Here is a 21506-nt window from a genome sequence, read left to right on the forward strand (position 1 = left end):
ATGAGTTTAACAATCATTCAATCAAATGCACAGATAACATTAACTACATATACAGACACTATTATTGCAGCTAGGCTACTCAACTAAGTCACCTCATATAGCACACACTCCACAGACACCTGTTGACCCAAAAGAAACACTGCCCATGCTCAGAGGCAGGTGATATCAGAGTTTCCACTCCTGGTCATACACTGTGGCAAGCTCCATCTCCAGACTACATTTAAAGGTCATACTGTACCTCGCACACAATTCACAGAATCATGAGAGAGACTCCATCCCGAAGGACAAGCACAGGAGTAGAAGTTGGGCCCTTGTGAGGAGAGCAGGCACAGATGGCTGCAGTGGGCAGAGGCACACGGATTCGTGGCTGTATGGGAATAGAAGAGGAGAAAGCACAGGTGAGTGGAAGAGCTCCACGTTAAGTGCACTGGTATTGTCTTCCAGGGGCCCCCAGTATCTGGAGACACCGCACTCGAGTTACTCCAGTGCTTTGTTTTGTTTCGTTTTCTCTAAAATATTTTTCTTCATTCTCAGTATAGTGCTTTCAATATAAAATAAAGAAGAGGCGCAAGAGGGAAGAGTGACATACCTAAGGTCACAGATCAATCCAGTCTAACCAGATTACAAACAGCCAATGAGTGAGAAAGAACCTGGTAGTAGAGACACGATGCTAGATAATCTGTCCCCTTGCCTAACTTAGAAGAGATTTTTTTGCCTCTAAGCAGGTTGCGTGTTTGCCATGTGACCTTGACATTTACCCTATGCTACCCAAATTTAGATGATAATCTTTTATTTTTCCATTGGTGACCTCTCTGCACCATCAGGCTCCATGAAAGAGGGACACTGTGTGCATCCAAAGCTCACAGATGTTTCCTGTATCCCAACTGTTCTTAGGACATACATTGTGCTCAATTATTACCCCATATATTTGCCAAAATAACTTAAACATTCAATACACACCAAAGGATACTACAAACATGGAGCATATATTCCAGTAAAAAAGAGACAGCACTAAGCTCATAAATTGTGTGTGTCTAATTTCACAACATGAGGGTTGAGAGTGAAAGATCTATGAAAGTAGTGGGTGTTTCAGGCAAGGGGGTCAAGGAGAGGCTCTCTGAGAAAGTGACACTTGAGCAGAATCCTGAATGACTGGATGGAGTGACTCATGCAGAGAGCTGAAGGAGAGACACTGCAGGTAAAGCCAAGAGCTAGTGCAAAAGCTCAGAGACAGGAAGTAGGCTGGTTTGCCTCTGTCCCATAGTGAGGTCCACCGTGCCAAAAGTGAGTGGAGAGGAAGCCAGGGAAGTAGCAGGTATCTATTAAGTAACTTATTTCCCCCTACCACGAGAAAGAAAACTACCAAGGCCAAAGCTTTAAATCATCTAACCTGGGGTGAGCATTCTGCATGCAAAGATGCCAGGTAGGATGCCCACACCCCATATCAGAGCACCTAGGTTCAAGTTCCAGCTCTGCTTCCAATTCCAGCCTTACACTTTGGGAGGTAGGAGATGATGGTTTAAGTAATTAGGTCCCTACCACCCATCGGGGAGGACTGGATTGAGTTCCAGGCTCCTGGCTTCAACCTGACCAGTCCTAGCTGTTGCAGGCATTTGGGAAATAAATCAGCTGATGAAAGGTCTCTGTCTGCCTGTCTCTAGCTCTCTGCCTTGCAAATAAATAAACACAATAAATAAAAACTTTAACTCACCTAACCAGTCATACTATGCATTGTAGAATGACTTGGGGTGACCACAGCAGAGCCACTATAAGGCAATGGTGCCATAATAAATGAGTCCTAACAATCAGCTGCTTTAAGCCACACAGTACAAAGATACTTCAAAAAATTCATGAAAAAATAAAGGTCCTTTACTTTGGTGCACAAAATGTATTTTTAAAAATATTTTGTCTATTTATTTGAGAGGCAGAATTATAGACAGAGAGAGAGAGAGACAGCGAGAAGGATCTTCCATCACTGGTTCACTCCCTAGATGGCTGCAATGGCTGGAGCTCAGCAAATCTGAAGCCAGGAGCCGGGAGCCTCCTCTGGGTTTCCCAAGTGGACGTAAGGGTCCAAGGAATTAGGCCATCCTGGGAAATCCAGGCCATCCAAAGAGCTAGATCAGAAAAGGAGCAGCTGGGGTCGGCGCTGTGGTGTAGCAGGTAAGGGCCACCACCTGCAGTGCTGGCATCCCAAATGGGCACCCATTCGAGTTCCAGATGCTGCCCTTCCAATCCAGCTCTCTGCTATAGCCTAGGAAAGCAGTAGAAGATGGCCCAAGTCCTTAAGCCCCTGTACCAGCATGGGGAGACCCTGAGGAAGCTCTTGGCTCCTGACTCCTGGCTTCAGATATGTGCAGCTCCGGCCACTGCAGCCAATTGGGGAGTGAGCCAGCAAATGGAAAACCTCTCTCTCTCTCTCTCTCTCTCTCTCTCTCTCTGCCTTTTTTCTTTCTGTGTAACTCTGATTTTCAAATAAATAAATAAATTTTTAAAAAAGAAGAAGAAGAGGAGCAGCTGGGACTTGAACCGGTGCCCATATTGGATTCCAACACCACAGGCAGAGGCTTAGCCCACTATGCCACAGCACAGGCCCATAGGTTTTTAATAATACACATTTTTCCATTGGCCTTTTGAAGATTCCTCATATTGTCTGGGCAACATTTGTCAGCTAAGGAAACTGAGATTCAGATAAAGGTCACAGAGGGCAGAAGCAAACTACTGAACAGAAATGACAGAATTCATACGGGCTACTGTTACAAACCAGATTTGAGTTTTCATGGCAAATAAAATTAATGGCAATATCGACCATCGAAGAGTGTGGGGTGAGTTGGTTAGCAAAGAGAAAAGGAAAACTTTGGGCCCAAATAAATAAGTCTGCAACCACATGTGTTTGGCATTCTGAGAACAAGTGATTTCCAGCTATTCCTGGGCAGGACGTTTCTCTGTATCACTTACATTCTGGTTGCTTTGAAGGATGAACCACAACGATGCCAAGGGGTTGGTGAACATTGAACATCACAACTGACTGGTTCCCTCCGTGCCACTTGTTGGCTTTCATCACCCGATGAGTAGTAACATCAGTCCAGTACACAGTATCTTCAAAGACAGAGAGGGCGTAGGGATACCGCAGAATCTATGAAGCCAAAGGGAACAGTGAGACCTCAGCCAGAAGAAAAAGTCCAGAGAAGCCAAGTAGAAGAAAAGTCCTGTTTATAAAGATGGTTTCCCTTAGCACTGAATTTTAACAAAAACAGAGAGGAGCCATTGTATAAAACAGGAAAAAAAAAAATAATGCAGCACTTGTCCTGTGTCCTACCATACCACTAAGGACATTTTCGTACACCACTGTCATTTATTCTCCATGCTTCCTCTGGATTACCACTGGACACCCATTTTACAAATGAGAACCAACTGAAGCACAGAAAGCAAGCTGACATCTCCAGATCACCTACCAGAGGTCAGATGTCACCAGAGAACCTAGTTCAAGGTCACCATCCCCTACTTCTAAGCCCACCCACCCTCATCATCACCACTCCTGCTCCATTGATGTTTCTGTTCAGTAATTCACCTCCATCAATTTCAGTTTAGGTGTCTTTTCCCTGAAGGCAGGGAATCTTCAAGTTACAGGAATTATTAACAAGGGCAATCTTAAATCAAGGTCATTAACAACTCCTTGATAAAATGTTTTCTGTATTCTTTCATTTAAATTGAAAAAATAAATTCAATAGAATTTACTCTAAAAAACTGAATAAATAACAGCCTATGATTTAATTAAGAAGTATGGATCTAAATTATTGCTTTTTGCTTAATACAGTTGTAGAAGCAATAGCAACTAAAATCAAATAAGCTATTAATCCATTCAGGACATGGCACAATCTGACCATGAACTGGAATAAAAAATATTTACCTTCCTGTGAGTGATAGAGGATGGGTTGTTCCCCCTGTTGTTGATTTTTCCTGAATTGACCTGATAATGACTATGATACAGAAATCAATCTCAGTTTTCTTGACACCCTGTTATTTATGTAGCCATTACTGTAGTTTTAACTGGGCTTCCCTCACTATCAACTTACCAAATCACCAGCTACCACCTGCCTCCGATGGTGTCCATAATAATCACAGACATCTATATAGTCGAGATAGGAATCCATGAAGTAGATCAGTCTGTTGGGGTAGTCAATAGTCAAGCCACAGGGCAAGACGATTTTGTCCTGGATAATGATAGTGCGCAAACTACCGTCCATGCTGGCTCGCTCGATACGAGGATGATGGCCCCAGTCAGACCAGAACATTAGATGGTCACTGTGAAAAGAACCGGTTATACCACTTGGAAGGCACATATGAAGAATAACTGTCATTATAATGATACCATACGCAGTTTTGGCTCTGCTTAAAATAAATCATCTCCAGATCAGAATCTATGCACAAAGCTCATTATTTCCTTGGAGTGTCACAAAGAATAACTAATCAAAATGCAATCACAAGCCATCTGGACGTTTTTATGACATTTTATAACACAGTACATTATGACACTGAAATATCTCACTGCCAATTCCTGTTTGTGTACAATCCACGTGTAGCTGATCTAGAAAAAAAAATCCATCTGTCCTTGTTGGTCTACTCTGTCATGTTTTAGAGAAGAGAATCAATCTATTCCTCCTCAGAGACTCATCGTAAATTTCACTGGTGTGTAATTAATGCTTTCCAGTATCTAGGAAGCCAGTATCACTTTGAATATTCACCATCGTGCAGAAAAGAATCTAAGTTATAGAATCTAAGTGAATTCAAGGAGGAGACCCTCAAAGATTTCTAAACACATGGGAGAAGTTCTCTTTCTTTGCTTTATGAGTAGCAGGCAAAAATGTTATTTTTCATACAACCAGAGAGCTCTGGTAAACAATGTGAAACTGAGGCAGAAACATACGGGTTTTGTTGTTGTTGTTGCTGAAAAGTCTTACCTCGTTCTGGGATCTAATGCTAGTCCCCTTGGATTTGTCACATTCTTACTGATCAGCACAGTCCTGTAGCTCCCATCTATTCTTGAGACCTCAATTGTTTCCAGGGCATAGTCTGTCCAGTAGAGATTACGACCTACCCAATCTACCGCAATAGATTGTGTCATAACAACACCACTGTCAAGTACCTAAAATAAACAAAATAGAATAGAATAAAAGGGGAATTCTAAAGAGGATAAACAAATTCAAAAGTGGAAATTATCTGATAATCTCAAGGCATGTAATTTATCCTGTGAAATTGTTTTCCTATGTAGCTATTTTTTCTAGAAAAAATACACAAGATTTCATAGCACTGAATATTCTTGTTAGATTAGTAGGTAATTGCATTTTGGTTTCAAAAGTTTTTGCAGTTAAACACTCTATCCATTCACTAAGTGGGCAATTTATGAAACTATAATATTTGTGTAACTAGGGTAATATTATTATTGATTAAGCACCAAAAATTACAAAATAAAGTTCTAAGGAGCAGGGGAAATGTAAGTATCAGAAGTCAGCAAACTTGGCCGGTGCCGCGGCTCAATAGGCTAATCCTCCGCCTTGCGGCGCCGGCACACCGGGTTCTAGTCCCGGTCGGGGCACCGATCCTGTCCCGGTTGCCCCTCTTCCAGGCCAGCTCTCTGCTGTGGCCAGGGAGTGCAGTGGAGGATGGCCCAAGTCCTTGGGCCCTGCACCCCATGGGAGACCAGGAGAAGCCCCTGGCTCCTGCCATCGGATCAGCGCGGTGCGCCAGCCGCAGCACACCTACCACGGCGGCCATTGGAGGGTGAACCAACGGCAAAAGGAAGACCTTTCTCTCTGTCTCTCTCTCTCACTGTTCACTCTGTCAAAAATAAAAAAAAAATTAAAAAATTTTAAAAAAAGAAGTCAGCAAACTGAAACTCGAGGAGGTGGACTGAGAAATTTAACTGCATTAGAGTGAGGAAAATAACCCCTGGGCTCTCTTGCACTTCCCTCTGCTCTCACTCACTGAAAAAGATTGCAAAAGGAATCTCAGAGACCCTGGGAGATCTCTACACCACGTGACCTGCAACTCACAATCACTTCTGCCTTCAGAAAGGGACCCATAGATTAGAAGTTCTGAAAAGTCAGGCCTCCTGAGTGCAATGTGCCCTACGTAGGGACTATGGGAGCCACCCAGGAGGAGGTAGGGTCTTCTCTCCCTGGCGAATAGCAGCAAACAGACCTAAGAATGGGGAATTAGTCAGGCCAAAGACCAGCAGAAATATCCTTACCACTCTTCGGTCCGTTCCATTTTGAAACACACTCCAGGTTTTACCCTGACTTGCATCAGACCAAAAGATCCGACCACTGACTGAATCAAAATCAACAGCTACAATGTTAGAACCACCTTGGACCAGTGAGTAGATATTGTGGACCTGGGAGGTGATGTTGTCAGCAACAATTCGGCTCTGACTTGCCACAAGTAGTAGCAGATTTTCAGATGCTGTCAAAATAATTTTAAAAAAAAGGGAGGGGTGAGGGGAGAAGCATAAATGTCAATGATTCTGGAAGAAAACATGATCAAAGCACTTCTTAAGTATTTGATGCAATACTTGGGCGATAGAAGGAAGATGTGACTCCAAATAATGGCAGGGGTTGGGGAGCCTCGTAAGAGTGATTTTAATCACTTCAATCTTAACCTTAAGAGTGAATTGATTTTCTAGACTCTTTCTAAAATATCTTTTTTCTTTAAATTATATTTCAGTGGGTGTCTAAATCCCAGCCTGCAGGGAAGTTTATTTATATTCTTCCTTGTGCTGGATTTATATTTGCTTATTTACCTTACTACATCATTGTCTTCATGATAGTAGGGATCATGTCTTAACTGTGTAGCAGAGAGTTAAAGCTATCTCCCACTATCCTTTCTTTCCTTTTCTTCTTTTTAGTAATAAAACCTGCCAAGTTTTAACCTGGCGCAAGATCACATTCGTCTGCCTCCACTGCCACTTACAGTGACCACAGGAGTAGGTCCTGACCACTAGGATGTGAGTAGAGATGAGGCATTCAAGTCCAAGTCATATTCTTCACAGGAAGCTGCTTACCTTCCGCTTTCTCTTTGCCTTTCCTTCTTTCTGAGCACAAGCAATACCCCTGGATCCCTACATATATGTGGACACCTCGTGAAGAGGGTCACAGACCAGCTCCACCCCCAGCACTGTCTATCATGCACACTCCTATTTGTAAAACAAAGATCTTCTATTTTGTTTCAGCTTTGTTTATTGGTCACTTTTCAAGCAGCCAAGTCAGTATCCTAATACTCAGTATAGTCATTTTCATGTTGTAGAAACTGAATTAATACAGCCTGAATTCAATTTATTAAACATATGTAAAAATATTTAAGTAAGTTATAAAATAACTTTTAAATACTATAAAACCATTTGGTACTATCTTAAATAACAAAACATCATCTTCTACCTATAAATCTTTTACCTCTATTTTGCAAAATACATCAGGATCTTTATGTTTATTACCACACTTAATCCTCACAAGAAATTAAGGTAAAGAGGTTACAAAACCTGTGTAGGATTATATTCAATCTGACCCCTAAACATTGTCAAATACCTACATGCAACCATTTGACCTTGAGCTCTGGGGTATGCTATTAACCTGGCTAGCAAAGTCTCACTTTTAAGTTCAATAATTACCTATAGCTTTGCAGGTCCTCCCATCACCTTCTAACATGTATTCGTTATCACATGAGCACCGGAAAGAACCTCTCATATTGAAACAGTGCTGGCTACAAAAGCCTGGATTATCACATTCATCTATGTCTTCACAGGTCTTAGAATCATTAGCAAGTTGGTATCCCAACGGACACAGACAACTAGCTCCAAAGGGTCCTTGAATACACTGGTGGGTACAACCACCATTGAAATCTGAGCAGCTCGCCTGGTCTGGAATAAAGAAAGAGAATCATGAAGGAGAAAGTCAGGACTCTGCCTCTTTGATTTTCATTGGTATATTATTTGTCATATAGTCCCATGCCACCTTCAATGTGATGCCTGGAGAAGAGCTAAGAGCAACATTCACTTGGATGAACTCCCCAAGCTCTCCCGTATCTACTCTGATTTGCCTAACGTTCAGCTATCATTCATATCCACTGGGCTTGAGCCACTTTTTCCACTACAATGCTCCAGTAAAACTCCATTTAGTGCAATGAAAAAACCTTGGGGAAATACTGTTGGCATCAATAAATAAAAGAGTCATTGATAAACATGCAAAGAAACCTAACATGCTTCTTGCTTTTTTCCACTGAAATTCTTCTATCTATACAGAAATGGTAGATAAGATTTAAACATTTAAGGGAGAAGGCTGGAATATCTACGAGAGGTTATAAATGGAGAGGGAAAGGTAATTGAAGCACTGGAGGGCACAGATCAACTAACACACAGGCAGTCCTTGCTCTTAAGGTCACAATGACAATGACTGAAGCCACCTAAAGATAGATCACATGCACATGCCTGGGGATGCTAATACCCACTATTTTCTTAGGTACTCTAACTTATTCCTAGGAGTTATAACACAGAACATGCAGTAGGAGAGGAAGTCAAAATAATCAGGACATGTTCAGCACAAACACAACATGTATTAAATCATAAGAATCTAAAATACTTTACAATCATACCTGGCTGAGGTTCATCTGAGAATGAGCATTGATTAAAGAGGAAAGAAAGAAAGGACAGTAATTAGGATTACATGCCAATCATAGCCTTATAATCACAGCAAACACAAAAACCCAACTTCATTTGTTTTGTGGCAGGTTCAGATTGAAATTAGAAAATATTAAAGTTAGAAAAATTCATGAGCACAATACCAACAGAATCAAATTTAACTTGATAATCTAACAGCTTCATTTGATCTCATTTCTATAAACACATAAAAAGAAGAAAAAACACATAATCAAGTGCAAAAATTTAATGAGAAATATGATCCAGGAGAGACTTATTTGGATTCAGTTATGGTTATCCCTACACGGGCCTAAACTCATAGAGAAACTAAAATCCCTCCCTAAATAGCTACACAGGGACTGTGACAATGGTGATACACACAAGATTACTGCTCAGAATGAATTTATGGCCAATAAACCATGGTCAGACAACTTACTGCAAAGTGGGGACTCATCTGTCCCATTGGGGCAGTCAAAGACGTTATCACACAGTGCACTCAGATTCACACAGATGCTATAGCCAGGGCACTGCCACTGCCAACTGGGACAGTGAAAGGGTTGAGTAGGACAGTCCTTCTCATCACTCAAATCCCTGCAGTCATTGTCCCCATCACAGAGCCAATGTTTGGGGATACAGTTTCCGTTGTCACAGTGGAATTGAGATGGAGCACAGGTCTTGGGGATGCAGCCATGGTGTTCATCAGATCCATCAATACAGTCTGAATGCCCATCACACTCCCAAACATCTGGGATGCAGTAACCATCTGCTTGGCACTGAAATTCATCTGAATGGCACATGCCAGGGGGTCTGGTTGCTAGAAGAGACGTGGAGGGAAATGGGTTTGTGAATGTAAAATATAATCCCCTTTATAGTTTAGATCCACGGGAAATGATGCTGGATCAATAACCAAGTTTATCATATGACTATGGCACAATTAATTTTAAAGGCTAAAATGATATGAAGCCTTCCCTTACACTGTGTGATACAGAAATATTTCCATGTGTCAGATTAGTGGATCTGACAACAAAGTCCAGGGTGCACAACTCTTAAACAGAAGATAAGCACCTGAGTCCAAAGAAATTCTCTGGTGCTGGAGTTGTAGAACTGGCGGTTAAGCTGCCACTAGCAATGGCATCCTGTACTGGAGCATTGGTTCAAGTCCCAGCTACTCAGTTTCTGATCCAGCTCCCAGCTAATGCACTGGCAGAAGGCAGCAAAAGATGGCCTTTATCTCTATTAGCTTTATAATTTGTAAGGTCCTTGTACCTGTCTACCTTGCTTTAATTGTTTCTTGACTGTACAATCTCTCTTACAAAGACAAAGGACAAAGGCCACACGTGACATCTGCTATATTAAACAAATAACAGCTGGAAGAAGGAATTCATTAAAGTCAATACCAAACACAGCTCCATTCCATTTCTAGACTGTGATTTGACCTCTTGATGGAGGCTTAAAAGAAAACGATAAGACATCATTATATACAGTAAACCCTCAAATGGCTGAAAACTAGTAATTAATGTCCCAAGAAAAATTAAAAGTACAAACAAAAATACTCACGACATATTTAACCTTCCCAAATTTGAAGTGCCCACTTATACAACCATTTGATTCACTAGTTACAAATCATTATTTCATAATGCCTACACAATTTTATGTTCAATATTGTATTCCTTTACGAATATATTGTGATTCAGGATGTCTTTCTCCCTGCTCTTTACAATCTCAGTTTCTTTGGGTTAGAGAAAATTTGCAGGAGTAGCAATACTGGTGAAAACGAATAATCTCTATGTCTGAAACATACTGAGTATACGGTACTTACGACAGCCTGCCTCATCGGAGTTGTCACTGCAGTGAAAAACACCATCACAACGATTTATGTTGCTAATGCAGCCATTCCCATCAGCACACTTGAATTGAGAATTTGTGCAGTTAAATACTAAGAACGAAAGAGAAATCACTTAGAAATTATCTCAGGGAGAAAATGAGGTTTTTCTAAACATTGTGAATATAAAAATAAAGCAATCCACTTACCACAACCAGCTTCATCAGATCCATCAACACAGTCCCTGTCTCCATCACAGACATATGATGGGTCAAGACATCGATGATCAGGGCAATGAAACTGACTAGGTTGACATGTCCCTGTTGAATCTAATATCATGGGAAAACAAAACTAAGTAAGTTCATGTTCATTGTGTACCATGGCCACACCAGACACACTAAGTGAGATAACTGGGTTATCTCAGTTGTACGTTGTAAGTATTCCCAGAAAGAGAACTCAAAATTAGGACAGTTTTTGGAATCAAGAATAAAAAGATGACAGGGCAGGGTCAGAAACTGTGATTATATCTTGAAAATTAGACTACATTTAGAAAATGAGCACCATGTGCTTGCAGTCAGTGGGAGTACATCTCACGACCACTATCAAGTCTGTGACTCTAGATCAAAGCTAACCAACAAAACCTGACTAAGCAACATGGCAGCACAACCTATGCCTACTAGCAACAGTGTGTAGACAGCTCATGACTAGATTTCATCCAAAGTCTAAGCAGAACAGTTCTAAACTCCAGGGTCTCACCTGGGAGTTAAGTTACAGCCTTGGAGTCAGAGATGCTGGCTGTACCATTCATAGCAGTTAGTTCTATTAAATACATACTCATTAGAGGTGAAGGCTAAAAAGGATCTCAAAGTTCATTTACTCCAGAAAGAAAGTGACTTCCCTAGTCATGCAACCAAAACTAAAACACAGTACAAGGCATTTCGCTCCACCTTAAACTATTATGGCAGACAAGAAATAAATAACATAAAGAAAATCAAAATTGCAAAGATGAAAAGCAGGTAGGTGAGATTAATGGAAATTTTAAATTTTGTGCCTCTTTATTTTGTTCCCTTTTTGCCTATGTCAAACAAAAACCAGCAGCCCAATATTTGGATATGTTTACATATTTTTTGTTTCAAATATCTGGGTAATTACTTGTTTGCTTTTCCAGTTTCTATCTGAATATTTTGCATCAGAGACAATTGGTTTGCTTCCACAGATTTCAATATTTGTAAGAGGACTCTAGCTTCATATCTTTGTTCTCATAGTCCATTGTTACAGACATTGACAGATGGAATAGCAGTGCCCAAGATGCAATGGAGATGTGTGCGCCTTAGAGGAAAGAGTGTAAGACACACTCATTCAAATCTATTTACTAAGCTAACCAAGCGAGAGGAACCAGGTCAGAACTCACGGCAGTTCTTTTCATCAGATCCATCCCCACAGTCGTTGTCTGTATCACAGACCCAGTTCCTGGGGATACACGCGTTATTATCACAGGTGTAGGCCCAGGCCGGGCAGGAGGCAGGAGTGTGGGAAGGGCAGTTGCGCTCATCACTGCCATCCACACAGTCATTGTGCTTATCGCAGCGCCAATGTGCAGGGATACACTCGCCATGGCCACAGGTGAACGCCGAGGGTGAGCAGGTGTTATCTACAACAACAAGAAACTGCTCATGAAGCCAGCTGTTTTTACAGCCGTTTACATGTGTTCTCCCTTTGTGAAGGCCCAATTTATTTTTCAATGGAAGCAAAATACAAAAATAAGGAGAAATGTGCAAGATACGAAGCCAGCAGCAGCAGCTAGCTTTGACTTAGTATTTCTTACATACCAGGTACTTTACTAAGAATATTGTTTTAACCTTCACAAGAATGCTATGAAACTAGGCTTTGAGAGAATCAGGAATCTGCCCAACATTCAAGCTCTAATTGGTTGACTCTAAGGTACATCCTTGCCTTCTAAGCTGTACTTCCTCCAATCACAATTTCTTTTTTTTTTTTTAAGGTTTATTTTATTTATTTGAAAGACAGAGAAGTAGAGCCAGTGAGAGAGAGATAGGTCTTCTATCCACTGGTTCACTCCCCAAATGACCACAAAGGCCTGAGATGAGCTGATCCGAGCCAGGAGCCAGGAGCTTCTTCCAGGTCTCCCACGTGGGTGCAGGGGCCCAAGCACTGGGGCCATCTTCTACTGCTTTCCCAGGCCACAGCAGAGAGTGGGATCAGAAGAGGAGCAGCCAGGACTCAAACTAGCACCCATATGGGATGCTGGCATTGCAGGCCAGGCCCTTAACACACTGAGCCACAGTGCCAGCCCCAGAGTTAGACAGTGAGAGAGAGACAGAGAGAAAGGTCTTCCTTCCATCGGTTCACTGCCCTAATGGCCGCCACAGCCGGCACTGTACCGATCCAAAGCCAGGAGCCAGGTGCTTCCTCCCGGTCTCCCATGGGGGTGCAGGGACCCAAGAACTTCGGCCATCTTCCACTGCCCTCCCAGGCCACAGCAGTGAGCTGGACTGGAAGAGGAGCAACCGGGACTAGAACCCAGGGTGCCGGTGCTGCAGGCGGAGGATTAGCCAAGTGAGCCATGGCACTGGCCTCCAATCACAATTTTCAAACTCACCTACAGAAGCCTTGAAAATGTATCACAAGAAAAATGCAAATAGATTGAATATTTGGGTAAAACTTTGCAAGCTTTAAAACAGGAAGATACTACACAAAAGGGCGAACGTTTTTGAAATTCAAGGAAAGCATTCAAGTGGGCACTTCTTTAAGTCTGTCACTTTTCTTTCTTCCCAAAAACACAGACTATAATTACTACCGATCTCACCTTGATAGAGACTTCTGATGCCTCAACTGTCCTCTATCTATGTTTTTAAAATTTCTAATGAAATACTTTTGCCTTTTAAAATAGCATTGATTGGGTCTCAAATCTTGTAACCATCAAAAGAAGAATATAAAGGTTTCATTCACCTCCAACTCATTTTTCTCCAAAATGAGGGAAGAAGAAATACAGTGCCTAAGATCTTCAATTGCTAGCGCCTCTTCTATGAAACGATTTACCCAGATGCTAAAGATGATGCTCAGTTTACTTTTATTCAACTTTAGCAGGAGCTTGTAAAGATGCAATAAGCCCACATTGCCCCATATGGCCAAGGTTAAAAAGAAATTTTATTGATTAGAGTCTGAATCAATGCTAGAAATCATTTGTCACATTAGGGTGTAAATGATATTGACTCCTTAGCTTCCCAAAAGTAGCTGGAATTCTAAAAGGTATCTTTTCCAAGATAGGTAACCAGTTTTTGCATACTGGTTGTTTATAGCCCACATCTCTGTCCTCGTCATCCCAGGAAATATCTTCAGTTCATAGCTACTTACTGGATGTGCCACATAGATGCTCATCACTGTTGTCATGACAGTCATTGAATCCATCACAGCGGTAGTAGCTGGGCACACATCTGCCATTGTCACAGGAGAAGGAGAAAGAGCCACACTGCTGCGTGGGTGGCTCACTGGCCTCGTTTCCCTCGCAGGTTAAGTGATTGGAAGCCAGCCTCATCCCATAGGGGCAGCCACACACCCGCTGGAAGTTGGGCACAGGGAAGCAGAAGTGGCTACAGTCCCCATTAGGATGTGTGGGTTGGCCGCAGAAGTTGGAGCCTGCAAAAAAGCAAAGTCCCACGGTAGTAACCTATGCATACTTCCACTACGTCAGTCACAGATTTGATTTGTGAAGGAAATCAAAGCGTAAAAGACATTCTTCAGACCCATCATTAAAAACTAGCTTCCTCTTGAAAATAAATCTGAAAATAAAGCATTCCATTTAAATACCAAAAAGGGCTAAGATGTGTTTTTCCCAACACCTTTAGAGTAAGCAGAGTTGAACAGAGATTTAAAGTCCTAACAGCATTAAAGCATGTGGATTGGAGGGATATAAAATCATCAGGAGCCACATTAAATAAGGACACACAGAGAAAAGAGGCCACCATATCAAAAAATACATGAGTTAAGAAATCTTGGCACTCTCACTCACCTGTCTGGATGTTGACATCGTATGATTTCACATGCATTATGTTACTGATGCCACTTCGAATAATTGTCACTTGTCTACCATCTGTTTTCCTAACTTGAATAATACCTCGGAGCATCCAGTCAGTAACAAATACAAAATCTAAGAAGAAACACAGGTGATGAGGATTTTCAGTAATAACTGACTTTAAAGCTATATCCCAGGAAAATGCCACAGGCTTCTAATGCTTCCTGCAATTGTGAGAATCTGGGAAACATTTCTGTGACCATTTTCCACGACTTCTTATCCTCTAGAAATGTTCTTTGAAAGCTTATATTTTAATAATATAAATGTTGGAGTTCAGGCAAGCATGTATAGAATTTTATGATGGCACTTAGTAGCCATCAGGTTTAGAATTCCATAGATGAAAGTAAAGAACATGGTGATCCTTCTACAGAACATGAGGTGAGGCCTTCTAAGACGGAACTTTCACCCCCCGCTAAAGCAGTAACTTGCTGAGAGCACCTAACCCAATGCCCACTGTGTGAAGTAATAGACTAGATCACCTTTAAGACCCCTACCAGGTCAAACATCCCATATCTGATGTCTTCAGGAAAAGACTTAAATTATCTTCTTTACATTCAACTTGAAGAAGAAGCTGTTGAGAAGGAAAAGTACCAATCTAATCCAAAAAGAGATGTTTGGGGGCTGGTGCTGGGGTGTAAAAGGTTAAACCTCTGCCTGCAGTTCCAGCATCCCCTATGGGCACTGGTTCAAGTCCCAGCTGCTCCACTTCTGATCCAGTTCCATGCTAATGAGCCTTGGAAAGCAGCAGAAGATGGCCCAAGCATCCATGTAGGAAAGCCAGAAGAAGCTCCTGGCTCCTGGCTTTGGCCTTGCCTGGCCCTTGCATGGCATCCATTTGGGGAGTGAACCAGTGGATGGAAGATATCTCTCTCTCAATCTCTTACTTTCTCTCTCCTTCTCTCTCTGTATTTCTGATTTTCAAATAAATAAATAAAAAGATACATTTGGTATGTATATCTGAGGATAAAAATATCAACACAAATGTGCATGCCCCTATAACCATACTGATGTTCTATGATGCTTGGTATGGTAAGAGAAAGGCAATGTAAGATTCTAAACAACCAAAATTCAATCATGTTCACTTTACACAACATACTGAGGCATAGGAGTCAACATATAGATTTTAACAGTTTTTAAAAGAAAAACTTGAATCGAAGTGGACTTTCTGTTTAACAATATTTAGTTTAACTAGAAATTCCAATTAACCAGAAAATGCTTAATATGTCATAATTTTTATCAACAGGTCAGTTCTTATTATCTGTGGCCTAATCATGACTAATTAGTCATTGGAATTCACCAAATCTTATCTTTACTGACTGGCAAGCTCAGTCCCACTGCTCACAGAGGTATCATAATATTCGTATGTAGAAGAAAAGTTCAATAAACCTTTCTGTCCTGCGTGATACACAGTCAAGAAGATCTAGCTTTTTACTAAATAAAGCTCATCATTACCATGGTGTTGCATAATAAGAGAACTTTCCAGAAGAAATTCACAACAAAAGGTACAGTTGGAAGAAATAATTATAATTAATTTCAGAATTCTGTGTTGCTCTCATGGGTAGGCATTCAAATGAAACCAAAAGGTTCGAACATTGCATTTTTATTCAATCCCAAACATTCCAGTACAGAGAGAGACAATTTAGCATTCTGATAATGTTCCTATGTGATAGCAAATAGTATGTGTCTAGTGTTTTTAGAAACAGGGAGTAAATACGTGGGGATGGTGATAGGGGATGAGTGTTTGTAACTGACTCATCTCATCAAAAAATCTCACAAAGGCATTTCAAAAATATTTTTAAATACCACACACTCCTCCACACACAAGCAGATAGCAGGATGTGATATGCAATACACTCATTGACTATTCCTTCCACATCGTGTGTGTGTGAGAAAGTCTTTGATTTATAGTGAGTGTCTACTTCTTACAGCATTTCACCTAGCAGGTAAGGTGTCTGTGTCCCATGTCCAGAAGAATGTCTGGGTTCAGTAACCACCCCAGCTCCTGACTCCAGTTCCCTAATGACATGGACCTTGATAAGCAACAGTGATGGTTCCAGTGACTGCTTACCTGCTACCCACTTGGGAGACCTACATTGAGGTCTCAGTTCTGGATTTTGGCCTCTGCCCAGGCTCAGATGCCAAGAGCATTGTGGGAGTGACAGAAGTGTGTGTATGTCTGTCTCTCAATTTTTAAAAAATTTTAATAAATAAACACCATACTAATTATTAAAGTAGGAGGTTTCAAACAGGGATAGAACCAACAAAAACACAGCAACTTTGGTAGTCCTATACAAAATGCCATCACTCTAAATGAACTCATCATGCTTTTTTTTTTTTTTTTTTTTTTTTTGACAGGCAGAGTGGACAGTGAGAGAGAGAGTCAGAGAGAAAGGTCTTCCTTTGCCGTTGGTTCACCCTCCAATGGCCGCTGTGGCTGGCACGTTGCGGCCGGCGCACCGTGCTGATCCAAATCCGTGAGCCAGGTGCTTCTCCTGGTCTCCCATGCGGGTGCAGGGCCCAAAGCACTTGGGCCATCCTCCACTGCCCTCCCGGGCCACAGCAGTGAGCTGGACTGGAAGAGGAGCAACAGGGACAGAATCTGGCGCCCCGACTGGGACTAGAACCAGGGGTGCGGGCGCCGCAAGGTGGAGGATTAGCCTAGTGAGCCGCGGCGCTGGCCCTCATTATGCTTTTAAGACAGGGAGTTGGGGGGCAGGGTGGGGCGGGGATGGTGCTGTGGTGTAGTAGATTAAGCATCCACCTGCTGCACCAGCAATCCTATAGGGAGACAGCTAGTGTCCCCACTGCTCTTCTTCAAATCCAGCTCTCTGCTTATGGTCTGGGAAAGCAGTGGAATATAGCCCAAGTGCTTGGGCCCCTGCACCCACGTGGAAGACGTGGAAGAAGCTCTTGGGTCCTGGCTTTGGATTGACTCAGCTCTGGACTTTGCAACCTTTTGAGGAGTGAACCAGTGAATGGAAGACCTTTCTCTCTGTCTCTCCCTCTCTGTCTGTAACTCTACCTGTCAAATAAATAAATAAAATCTTAAAAAAAATAGACAGGGCCGGCGCCGTGGCTCAACAGGCTAATCCTCCACCTTGCGGCGCCGGCACACCGGGTTCTAGTCCCGGTCAGGGCACCGATCCTGTCCCGGTTGCCCCTCTTCCAGGCCAGCTCTCTGCTGTGGCCAGGGAGTGCAGTGGAGGATGGCCCAAGTGTTTGGGCTCTGCACCCCATGGGAGACCAGGAGAAGCACCTGGCTCCTGCCATCGGAACAGCGCGGTGCGCCGGCCGCAGCGCGCTGCCGTGGCGGCCATTAGAGGGTGAACCAACGGCAAAAGGAAGACCTTTCTCTCTGTCTCTCTCTCTCTCACTGTCCACTCTGCCTGTCAAAAAAAAAAAAAAATAGACAGGACTTGGGTTTATTTCAGTCTTTCTGTACCCTCTTAGTCTTGCGCTCCTGTACAATGCACCAGCTAGATAACCATTCACTGAGATTCCCTTTGCAAGGCTAAACAAACCACCTGTTTCACAGTGCCAGACTATACTCTAATCATAGCAACTCAACTCATAACATAATGTCTCTGCTCAAGAGCGGAGCTAGGAGAAGCAAAGCTGAGGCATTGGCTGTGTCATGGTGGCTGTAGGGTCCTGACAATCTTTATCACTAATACGAAATTGTTTGCGAAGGTTGATGGAAAAACAATCATGTCCTGCTGTTTTTCCTAAGTCATACCCTAATGTTCCCATGTATCAGAGATGATGTTAATTAAATCCAACTTTATGTCTGAAAAGCTTTGGAGTCCTTCAGTGAGTAACCCTTGATGAATGTGTGTAATTATTTTTCTACATGGATTCTGATGAGGTTCTCAGAAATACCAGAGAACAATGAAATGCTACAGTCATTATATCAATAGCTGCTGCTATTTTATTCCCAAAAATAATAATAGCAGTAACTTAGTGTTTCCTGTGGTACTTCTATAAGTGAATATTTAGGAATTGTCGGAGTAATCTACAAGGTGCTACCCCCATATAAATTGTCAATATTGCCACCTAAATGTATCCCCAAAAAAGGACACTCTGAAAGTAAAATATTTCATCAACAAACCAAATGCTGTGTCTACATATAACAGTACCATTTCTGGAACTGTGAGAATCCCAAATAACAGTGAGTTTATTGTTAGAACTTGCAAAGTATACAAACAACACACACTTTTGTTGCTTTAAAACTTACCCTGGAAGACAGTTATTCCAAAGGGATGTGTCATCTGCTGAATACGGCTCAGTCTTTTTCTGTCTAAACCATCAAAGGTGCTGTGCTCAATTGTATCAAAAAAGGCATCTACCCAGTACAACCGTAAAGCACTAAAATAACAAAACACTTAGTTATCTGTTATCCAGAAGCTGGGTGAGCACCGGGTATGCTGAGGACATTCAGAATCAGTTATGCTCTGCGGGTATATTTCAATCAAATGTTTAAAACTTAAATTATATTTATAAAAAATTAAACAGTGTTATACTCCCCAGAAAGATACAGCTAGTTTTATGAAGGGGCTATCAATTGTCTTAGAAAACTTGAAATGTTGCTTAAAGAATTTTATTTTTCTTAAATTATTTTCTAAAATCAGCAAGTTAAGAAAAACATTGATAGCAATCCCTGCTTAAAAAGGTTAAATGCATTTTTCCCTTTTACTTGCCCATATACTACTTTGACCTTTCAGGTTCAAAAGCTTATTTATCCTATGCCTCCTCCTAAACTCTAGATAGATCAATATCTTGAGGATTGTATCATATACTTTGAAAATTCACCCAATTCACCCAAAGTATATATTAAGGAAATGTACATTTGTTGATTAATTTATTTCAAAAATCTCCCACACTCAAGATGCTCCCTATAAGAAATGACACATGATCTTATCACCAATTAATGATTCAAAAACTTCTAAGGGGCTGGACATTAGGCCTGGTGGTTAAGATACCAGTGGAGAACTTCACACCCCATATCAGAGTACCTGGATTCAACACTTGGCTCCAGCTCCTGATTCCAGCTCCCCATCAACACAGACCACGGGAGGCACTGGTGCTAGTTCAAGCAACTGGGCTTCTGTACCCTTGTGGGGAAGCTGGATCGAATTCCAAGCTCCCAGCTTCAATCCCAGGAACCATTGCAGGTATTTGAGGAATGAGCTAACAGAACAGAGTTTTCTATGTACCTTTCTCTCACTGTCTCTGTCTCTCTTTCTCTGCCTCTCTAAATAAATAAATGGGAAAATAAAAAATCCTGAGAGCAAGCAGTACCAGTTTCCTTACTCCATCTCATCACCCCAGTATGCCTCACATGTGTTTTGCAGGAAGTGGGAACTCAGTAATATAAGATGATTCCTACTTACCCCCAATCGATGGCCAATCCATTGGGCCATCCAATAGTAGTGTTTACTATAGGCACAAGGTGAGATCCATCACACCAGGCTCTCATAATTTTAGCAGGACGGAACCAATCACTGAAGAATATATACCTAGAAAAACAGGCAATACACCAAAGATGTTAATATTGGAATAAACTATATGACCTTGAGAGATTAAGCACAAACACACATTTTCCAGAGACTTGCGGCAATTCATTTCATTCTTCTTTGTATGCTATTGAGATTAGTAGATTGAATGTATAACTGATCTAAATCTTAAGGAAAAGTTCAATTATCAGCATGTCACCAAGTTACAAATACAAATGGCATTAAAATGGGCACTTAGAGCAGATAACTGCTGTCCTAGACTTTAAGACCTAAAACTATTATCACCCAACAGATTCTCTAGGAAGACATAACTCAGGTTAGTATAAAAACTCAATAGTATTGAAATAAAAAACAAACCATAGGGCCATTATTGTGGCATAGTGGGTAAAGCTGCCACCTGCGATGTCAGCATCCCATATGGGCTCCAGTTCATGTCCCAGCTGGTCCACTTCCATTCCAGCTAGTGGCCAGGGAAAGCAGAGGAAGAAAGTCTGACTATTTGGGCCCTCACACCCACATGAGAGGCCCAGTTGAAGCTGGCTCCTGGTTTTGGCCTGACTCAGCCCTGACCCAGCCCTGACCAGTGTGGCCATCTGGGGAGTGAATAAGCAGATGGAAGATCTCTCTCTTTCTACCTGCCTCTACCTCTTTGTAGCTTTTTTTTTTAAGATTTATTTATTATATTGTATTATATTTATTTATTTAAAAGAGTTACACAGAGAGGAGAGGCACAGAGAGAGAAAGAGGTCTTCTATCCGATGGTTCACTTCCCAATTGGCCACAATGGCCGGAACTGCACCAATCTGGAACCAGGAGCCAGGAGCTTCTTCTGGGTTTCCCATGCAGGTGCAGGGGCCCAAGAACTTGGTCCATCTTCTACTGCTTTCCCAGGCCATAGCAGAGAGCTGGATCAGAAGTGGACAGCCAGGGCTCAAATCAGTGCCCATATGGGATGCCGGTGCTTCAGGCCAGAGCATTAACTCACTGCACCACAGCACCAGCCCCTCTTTGTAACTCTTAATTTCTAATAAATAAATCTTAAATAATAATAATAAGCCATAGACAAGAAAAAAGATTGCAATCTCTCTACCCATCTGGATTAAACATCTAGGCTCCCCTAGATGACTCCCATAAGGCACTGACAACTTTATAGGGAACCATTTCACCTTGGATGAAGAAAGCATCCAAACCAATATAACTATTAAACCCAAGGCATATTTTTTTTATTTGAGAAAATGTATAAATCTGGGGGGAAAAAAGACTTTCCTCTTTCATATGTTCCTTAGGAATCAAAACAGTTATTTCTAAAAGGCAACTTTCTGAAATGTGATTACTTCATATAATTTTAAATGAAACATTCATTAGGAAATGAACTATCTTTCAAAACTAAAT

General features: G+C 41.6%; 1 protein-coding gene across 1 annotated transcript in view; it reads right to left on the reverse strand.

The window, feature by feature from the left end:
* The window catches only part of LRP2 (LDL receptor related protein 2), a 195170-nt gene that overhangs the window by 113888 nt on the left and 59776 nt on the right, over window positions 1-21506 (reverse strand). The window contains exons 18-31 of the mRNA XM_062196314.1: window positions 19992-20117; window positions 18836-18966; window positions 14539-14676; window positions 13884-14165; window positions 11920-12159; window positions 10718-10837; window positions 10506-10622; window positions 9123-9500; window positions 7664-7912; window positions 6251-6462; window positions 4962-5146; window positions 4077-4305; window positions 2959-3136; window positions 239-367 (exon numbers count right to left, since the gene is read on the reverse strand). Coding sequence (XP_062052298.1) covers window positions 239-367; window positions 2959-3136; window positions 4077-4305; window positions 4962-5146; window positions 6251-6462; window positions 7664-7912; window positions 9123-9500; window positions 10506-10622; window positions 10718-10837; window positions 11920-12159; window positions 13884-14165; window positions 14539-14676; window positions 18836-18966; window positions 19992-20117 — 2714 coding nt within the window. The remainder of the gene's footprint in view (window positions 1-238; window positions 368-2958; window positions 3137-4076; window positions 4306-4961; window positions 5147-6250; window positions 6463-7663; window positions 7913-9122; window positions 9501-10505; window positions 10623-10717; window positions 10838-11919; window positions 12160-13883; window positions 14166-14538; window positions 14677-18835; window positions 18967-19991; window positions 20118-21506) is intronic.

Source organism: Lepus europaeus, chromosome 1 (assembly GCF_033115175.1).
Source record: "Lepus europaeus isolate LE1 chromosome 1, mLepTim1.pri, whole genome shotgun sequence".
Classification (NCBI taxonomy): Eukaryota; Metazoa; Chordata; class Mammalia; order Lagomorpha; family Leporidae; genus Lepus; species Lepus europaeus.